This window comes from Gavialis gangeticus, unplaced genomic scaffold, assembly GCF_001723915.1.
Source record: "Gavialis gangeticus isolate Ggan-Ray unplaced genomic scaffold, GavGan_comp1, whole genome shotgun sequence".
Taxonomy (NCBI): Eukaryota; Metazoa; Chordata; order Crocodylia; family Gavialidae; genus Gavialis; species Gavialis gangeticus.
Genome location: NW_017729022.1, coordinates 149,576,274 through 149,584,851, shown reverse-complemented (window position 1 = coordinate 149,584,851; position 8,578 = coordinate 149,576,274). Strand labels below are relative to the sequence as shown.

The 8,578-nt window shown below is 45.5% G+C and overlaps 1 protein-coding gene across 1 annotated transcript in view; it reads left to right on the top strand.

Moving 5' to 3' along the window:
- The window catches only part of TTC7A (tetratricopeptide repeat domain 7A), a 280,715-nt gene that overhangs the window by 228,312 nt on the left and 43,825 nt on the right, over positions 1-8,578 (top strand). The window contains exon 18 of the mRNA XM_019516313.1: positions 5,171-5,373. Within this exon, the coding sequence (XP_019371858.1) occupies positions 5,171-5,373 (203 nt within the window). The remainder of the gene's footprint in view (positions 1-5,170; positions 5,374-8,578) is intronic.

Below are 8,578 nucleotides of genomic sequence, written 5' to 3'. Positions count from 1 at the left end.
CCCCCCCCCCCCGAGGAAAAAAAGGAGCAAAGGGTCCAATACTTTTTTTTTCCCCTGCCTGCCTCCTTCTTGCACAGCCAAGTGGCAAGGTGCCAGTGGCCCCTGAGCGATGCTGGTGCCCCCTGATCCTTTTCTCCAAGGTGGCAACAGCCCCAGGACAACACCTGCCCACTAGCAGCCTGCCCAGGGGTGCTGTCCCTGCAGAGGGAAGGTTTAGGGGCCACCAGCATCTCGCCCCCCAAGCTGCAGGTGCGGCAGGCAGGCTCCGCCAGGAAAAAAAGGATCAGGCTTGCCCCCCTGGCAGAGCCTGCCTGTACAAGCTGCCACCAAGCCGTGCAGCCCCTGGGCTATGGGGGGCCCAGTGCTTCCCTGTGCAGCAGTGGTGCCCACAGGGGCTACCCAGGCAGGATGCTAGCTGGGCAGGTACTGCCTCAGCTCACAGGCAGCACCTGAACTAATCTAACAGTGCACGGGGTGCTGGAAGCCTGGACATGCTCAGGAAAGCTTGGGCTTGCTGGGTTTCCAGCGCCCAGTACAGTGTCCCTGCTGCCTTCCCGCTGCCTGGAACCACCTGGGAACGGGCTGGCTTGCCCCTGGGGCAGTGCGGGAAGGCAGCTGGATGTACTGTCAGCCAGAGAAGGTGGTGGGAACAGTTCATGGGTTGCTGCTAGTCTGCCAAGCCCGAGCTTCTGCGAGCCTGCCTAGGCTTCCAGCCACTGTCCCCGCCACCTTCTCCAGACATCAGACATGTACATACTCACAATTTTTTTATTCACAACAGGATAATTTGCCCTAATCAAACTAAAATACATTTGAGTTGGTTTAAGTTGCCACACTCAAATGAATTTTAACACAAAAAAAATCATGCACGTGTACACGGTGATGCCATTATCTTAGGCAAATAACAATTTCTCATCATTTTTTGTCACGTGGACATGGCCCCACCATCTCGTGTACAAGCACCCTAGAAGGTTGCTGCTTTACCAACAAAGGCCTTTGACACTGTCTCTCACCCCATCCTAGTTAAAAAACTAGGCAACTGTGGCATAGATGCCTACACAGTCAGATGGATTGCAGATTGGCTGAGGGGTCGCACTCAGAGGGTGGTGGTGGATGGGTCATATTCGACCTGGGGGGAGGTGGGTAGCGGAGTCCCCCAGGGCTCGGTCCTGGGGCCTGCGCTGTTCAATTTCTTCATCAGCGATCTGGATGATGGGGTGGAAAGTAACCTGTTTAAATTCGCTGATGACACCAAAATTTGGGGGGAGGTGAGCACGCTAGCAGGGAGTGAGAGATTGCAGAGGGATCTGGATAGGTTACAGGGGTGGGCTAACAGGAACAGGATGCGTTTCAATACGGACAAGTGCAGGGTGCTGCACTTGGGCAGTAGGAACCAGCAGCACACTTACACAATGGGGAACTCCCTACTCGAGAGCACGGAGGCAGAAAGAGATCTTGGAGTCATTATTGACTCCAAGATGAACATGGGCCGACAATGCGAGGTCATGGTTGGCAGGGCTAACCGGACCTTGTCGTGCATCCACAGGTGCATCTCGAGTAGAGCCAAGGAGGTGATCCTCCCCCTCTACGCGACGCTGGTCAGGCCACAGCTGGAGTATTGTGTCCAGTTCTGTGCGCCCCATTTCAAGAGGGATGTGGACAACATGGAGAGGGTCCAGAGGAGGGCCACCCGCATGATCCGGGGACAACAGGGCAGACCCTACAGTGAGAGACTGCGGGACCTGAACCTGTTCAGCCTCCACAAGAGAAGGCTGAGGGGGGACCTGGTGACCGTCTATAGACTCACTAGGGGGGACCAGAAGGGTTTGGGGGAGACGCTGTTTCCCCTAGCGCCCGCTGGCATAACAAGGAGTAATGGGCACAAGTTGATGGAGAGGAGGTATAGATTGGACATCCGCAAGAACTACTTCACAGTTAGGGCGGCTAGGAGCTGGAACCAACTTCCAAGGGAAGTGGTGCTGGCCCCTACCCTGGGGGTCTTTAAGAAGAGGCTGGATGCCTACCTGGCTGGACTCATTTGAGTCCCGTTTCTTGTTTTTGGGGTTTTTGTTGTTCTCCCGCCCTGGCGGGGGGTCGGGCTAGAAGATCTACTAGGTCCCTTCCGACCCTTAATCTATGAAACTATGAAAGTAACCAGTTGGAGGTGTACTTACGACAAGACTGGGTGATACTCTGACAGTGGTTTTCAGCCTTTTTTCTTTTGTGGACCCCTAAAATATTTAAATGGAGGTGTTGGACCCCTTTGGAAACTACAAATGGAGGTGTGGACCCCCTTGAATTGTAAGTGTGGGTATTTGCATAATTTTGATTGATTATAGTCATCTTTTGTGAACCCTTTAGACATAGTGTGAAGACCCCCAGAGGTCTGCAGACCACAGGTTGAACACCAGTGATCTATAATTCTATCTATTGGAAAACTTGAAGACTGGTGAGACTAGGACAGTAACTTTAATATATTTATGAGAAGTATTAGCCAGATAAATGACATGACTCTGTCTGTCCTCATCTGTCTTTTAGTTCTGTGGAGTTATAAATTCATTTACTTCATCTGTAAATAAAAGAAATGACTAATAGAAAATATTTCTAGGAAGCACAGGTTTAATGTAAGCCTAATTGATTTCCCTTAGCATCTATTTTTAGTTGGCTAGGTGCTCTCCCTTCCTTATTTGCCTTCCTAACCAAAAGCACTTGTGTTCTTCCTTTTTGCAAATTAGGCTGCCTACACCATCAAATTATGTTTTATTGACTACTGAGCCAATAGAAAGAAATGGACTGAGGTTTAATCTGATACATTACCATAGCATAAAATACAATTTGTAGATCTTATTTAGATTACATATTGCTTTTCATCTTTTTAATAATATTTGTTATTACTGAAGAAGATTTACAGACACAGTTGAAAGGAAAAACAAGTACTCAACATTGCGTATGTTGTGTTCAGCGCTGTAAGGGATGGCACATTCTCCCCTTCTGTCCCAGCTTACTCTGCCTCGTAAGAGCAATGAGTTGTGTTACGGCATTGTTAGAGTCCTAGTCATGGGCAATATTCTTACTGTTTTTATCTTCATTTATGTTCCCATTCAGCAAAGTAGTTAAGCATGTGCCTAACTATAAGCTTCTGAGTAATCCCACTGATTTTCGGTTTGACTTGTCCTGTGTGTAATTTCAGACACGTCAGATTCACTGATTGAATAAAGGCCTTTGCTTCTAGTTACATGCAATGTGCTCTTCTCCCTCTCTGCACCCCTAAATGGATGCTACTGCTGCATTTTTCATGCTGGTGTGGTGCTGGTTCTTCTTGCATGCAGTGAAATCTTGACCCCTCCAAGCCATCCCTTCTTGTAGTTGATGGCAAAACTCCCATGGATTTCAGTGGAGTCAGGATTTTTACCCCTGGTTTTCTGCTGCTAGTTTTGTGTTAGCTTTGCAAATGAAGTATTTTTTTTCTTCAGGCTGAGCTGTCACTTTGCATGTGGTAACTATGCTAACTTGAATATGCACATTGTCAGCTGCCATGCAGCACTTGGTAGGAAAACACTGTACTCCCAGGGAAGCGCAAGTAAAATATTTTCTGCGCACAACATTTTGAATAAGGTTTAGTGCAGGCTCAGCATGACAAGATACATGGCCTCATTTTCTATTATCTATAGATAACTGTATCTTATTGGAGCTAAGGAAGGGAATGCACACTGAGATGTTATGATGATTAATTATGCAGTTTCTGTCCTGCAAATAAACCATAGAACTTCACAGAGTCTCTGAGCAACTTGTAAAGAGTGAAGCTCTCATTGGAAAATGAAGGTTTTGCTCACAAAAGGTGCCAGATTGATAGTACTGGGGAACAACATTATCTACAGCGCGGTCCAGGAATGGTCAGCTTCTGAGCAAGCTTCACTGTAACTGTTTAGATCAGTGATTTTTTTTTCAACCATGGTGCTGTGAGATCCTTTCAAGACTGCTGCTCAATATTAGCACTCTTGAGTGTGCGAATACCACGTGTAATTGGCAAGATAAACCCAGGTTTCAAATAGGAATTCACAGTGCGCAAAACTTTCTGACCTGTTGTGGTTCTTTGCAACAGAAGAACGGCTCTATTAGTTCTCAGAATGAACTGAAAGAAAGCTAAGATCTGGCTTTTCCAAGGGGTGCCTTGAGTCTAAAAGGTTGAAAACCACTGGTCTACATGATCCACTCATGAGCTGAAACACTGCCATTCCTTAGAGGCATTAAGGAGAATTATTCTATTTTATAGATAGTTCCAAAGCTTCATTTTTGGATTCATGGCTTGGAGAAAACTGGATGTCCTGTTTTTGAAGACTTTTGCAAGATCCTAAGAACATTAGAAATTAGGTTTAGTGGATAACAAATGTTATTCAGTGTTTTTATTAACAAATGCATTGATCGTGTCAATAAAGCACATTAGTATTCTTGTTCCATTTTTTTATTTGCAAGAACAATTTAGTACAGCTGTCACTTGCTGAGGAGAGTAAACAGAGCAATCTCATTTGCAGTCATTGACTTCATTTTTGTATCGTACTGTTGGGGATTCGGTGGGTACGTGTTTGCATATGTGAGTGATCAATATTACATTTGACGCATAATATGATTGAATCCCTATAGTACATGGTACATGGACATTTTATAAGTTTATGAAGACATTGAAAGAGTTATTAAACTAAATTTGGGAATGAATGATGGTATATGGTATTTAAAAAAATCAAAATGGAAGTGTCAACTTAGTATCCTGTTGTTCTCTTGCTGTTAAAACTCTCACTACCCAGCTATGGCTTGACAATGCAGATTGTCTTGCTAGAACACTGTTCTGTTAGAGCCAAATCCTGAATAGACTTAGACCGTGATTCAGAGAACACGTAAGTACATCCTCAAGTTTGTCTCTTTTCATAGCAACCTCTAGAATGTTTTTCAAGTGTTCTAGGGATGCTTTCCTGAACTGAGACCTTAGCCTACATTTAGTACTTATTACTGAGAGCAATTTCATTCAGTGAAGCTACTCACAGCAGTAGTAAGCAGTTATCATAACAGTAAGCATTTTCATGATGCAATCTTTTAAGCTTAGTACGTTTTAAGGGAGAAAGTGTAAGTAAAGGTTACTGAATTATTTAAATTAATGGTAGTTTTTGTTTTATAGCTGAGCTTTTCATGGAACAACGGCATCTCAAGGAAGCAAGCTTTTGTATCCAGGAGGCAGCAAGTCTTTTCCCCACATCTCACACTGTGCTGTACATGCGTGGGAGGCTTGCAGAGATGAAAGGCAGCTTGGAGGAGGCTAAGCAATTGTATGATGAGGCACTCACAGTGAATCCAGCTGGAGTGGAAATTATGCACAGCCTGGTGAGTTTGCAGGGGCTCAGCTTCATTATAGTGTTCATGTGCTTGATTAATTGTAATAAGAGGGAAGAGGACTAATGGTAGCAGTGGATGCCATTGTCTTCTTAATACAGAGGGTGAGTTCCTTTATTCTGAGAATAAATTGGGTAGCTTGAACCTCCTATTTCAAGACTGAGTTGAATGTCGTTAGCTAATTAGGCTTGTGTCAGAAGTAAATATTTTAATTGTTGCAACATGGATGGTTTTGGAAGTTTATTTATTGCTTTCTTCCTGTCTTTGGTGTTCTTTCTGCTAACTCCCGCGTGTTCCCAGTAAGCAATGCACTTATTTATTAAATCATACTTTCAAGTGTATGAAGACCAGTGATTTTCAACCAGGGTGTTGTGGCAGATACTAAGAAACTAAGCAGATAACCACAGGCTGGTCTCTGCCTGGGTGATCCCCCATTCCGACTCTAGGCCCCTCTGTAAGGAAGCAAGAATTGTACTCTGTAAATTAGTTTTTGAAATTGAGTGCTACTCAATTCACAAAAGTTATGCAGGGTGCCTTGAGTCTAATAAGGGGTTGAGTCCAACGAGGGGTGCCTCAAGTCGAAAAAGGTGACAACCACTGATGTAGACAATGTTTGTAAATCTTCGTGCCTAAATTTTTGTGCCTACCCAAGACTGAAGCAGATGATGATCTTAGGTTGAACTTTAACACTTGCAGCTTTGTGAAAGGTTCCATCCTAACTCCATGTTCTAGGGACAGTGTCACCCTTTGATTTTGGCAGAGGGAAGGAGCAGAAAAGTCAGTGCCAAATAGAATACACTTCCCTCCCAAGTCTGGACTGGAATCCAAGCCCTCCAGGGAGTCTCACCATCCCTCAAGTCCCGGTTCATATCTGTGAAACTTGCTGCTTAAGTTCGTGTCTCACCTGCTGTAATTCTTGTCCTCAGTGGCAGCATGTAATTATTGTCAGTAACTCCATTAGCTTGAGTTGCTCCCGTGACTTTAATAAAGCCCCCGTGTGCATATGTATAGTGATACATTCTTTAGTGACACGATTACATACTTTTTTTTTCGTATAGAGGCGTCTGACTCCTCAAATGCATGGGATATACCTACTCTAGGGGATGTATCAGGATTGTGTGGTAGCAGGAGACTATTGTCTGTAGGGCCTCTGCTTTGTTTATTGTAGAAGTTGAAAGGTGTATGATGAAAGGGAGGTCTTATGCTTAAGGAAGATAAATGCTGCCAGTGATTCAGCCTTTACTCCGGCCAGTACTAAGGGCACCCAAAATTAGCCAGTCTGTGCTCTGGCCCATTGTACCTCCCCCTGACCTCACAGTTTTATAAAGTTATAATGTTTGTAAAGCACTCTAAAACTATAGTGATGAGCATCATAAAAACCCTTTGAAGGAAGTTCAGGCCTTGGCTATAGCCACACATTAAAGAATGACCAGAACATACTGAATAGCTACTCATTAACTGAATTCTGCCCATTCAGGGCACTACAGGAGACACTGATCCTGTGCAAATTAAAGACCATATCCTAAGTGGTATCTTCTCCAGTTTTTAAGATCTTCCAGAAAGGCATCAGGTCTTAATTTGAATATAATGAACTTTAGGCAGCCATACCAACTATTGGACTTAGTTCAAGAGTAATAAGCTGAATCACAACAGTGGGCAGCCTATGGTTTTGCATGGCTTCAAGCTGTATACAACTATGGGATGTGGATGCACAAAGTTGCACAAGCAGTCTTTAATTCTCATGTTTCCTAACTTAGCTTTATGCTACCTTAATAATGTTCTTTTAATGTAGTTTTTGGGCATAATAGTTAAATGTTGGGTTCTTTCGCAGAAAAAAGGGGTAAATATAAAAGTACCTTCTCTGCCTCCAGGAATTCTTGTTTGACTTCTAGTGTATTTACCATCCAACTGATCTCGTCATTTGCCAGGGAAAATTCTACCAAAGACAGTGCTGCTTGTCCCCAGTGTTTGAGCAGCAATTATTGAAGCAGCCATGCCTTTCCCTATAGGCTGTGAGAACTAGGTTGTAAAGCCTATATTTGGAAAATTCCAACTTCAGCAGCATTGTAGACACAAATTAAGGACACAAATCTTGCAATGAATGAGCCGGTCAGCTTACAAATAACCACTTTTACATGAGGGTAAAGTTAAAGTAGTTAAACAAATGGCCTTTTTGTTCACTTACCTGAAAACAGTTGTGTGATTCATAGTGTTCCAAACAGCCATCGAGCTTGTGTGCTTTCCAGATGGAACAGAGTTGTTAGGTAGATAGAGGTGTTAAAGATGAAGCCCATGGGCCTGGCCCACAGTGCTGCCTTTGGGTCTTAGATTGGACCTGGACACCATATGTGGCACGTGCCAGGCCGGGCCCGTGCACTGCATGGGGAAAGTGGGGCTGGTCCATAGCACACACTGCACCCAGGGCTGGGCTGCAGTGCATGCTGCTGGCAGCACCCTCACCCTGGGTCCAGCACAGGGGACCAATCTGTGGGCCCAGTCCTGCTGAGGACCAGCACAGCACCACTCATCTGGCCCATGGGGCCTGAATTAAGTTTGACAGCCTGTTAGTAGAGCAGGGCTATCCAACTTCCAGGTAGAGAGATGTCACATGCCACACAGGTCACAGATCCAGAAAATGCTCCATCCTGGGCTCTCTCCCTCCCCACACTCTTAGCATGGGCAGTTTGGGCCCCCAGTCCTCCCCCCTGCTATCAGCACCATACCTAGACTCCTGGTGGCCCCGGGCAAACTTTTAGTATCGGCCCCCCCTTTGCCAGAGATAATGATAATAATAATCATCATTTTCACCATTTTTGGGTCCCCTTTCTGTCTGGGCCCCAGGTGGTCACTCAGTTCACTCATGCCTGTGTCTGGCCCTGCCTGCTAACCTCATAACACCCACCTCCCTTTCCAGCCATGCACTCTCCCCCTCCGTATGAAGTGTGGGCAGCCCAGCTCCTTCCTTTGTCACACACAACTCGAGCATCCTGAACCCCTCTTTCACCATGTGCACACAACAGGCACCCTGGCCCCCCTACCTCACAGGTAGGGGGGCCAGGGTACCTCAGCCCCCTCCCACTGGAGGCAAGAAGTAGAGCTGGAGGAGAGATGGGGAATGCAAAGACCCTGGCTACTGCAGCAGGAAAAACAGGCAGGTGGGTTTGGAGGGGGGCAGAGTGGGGGCTGGGGGGGGACA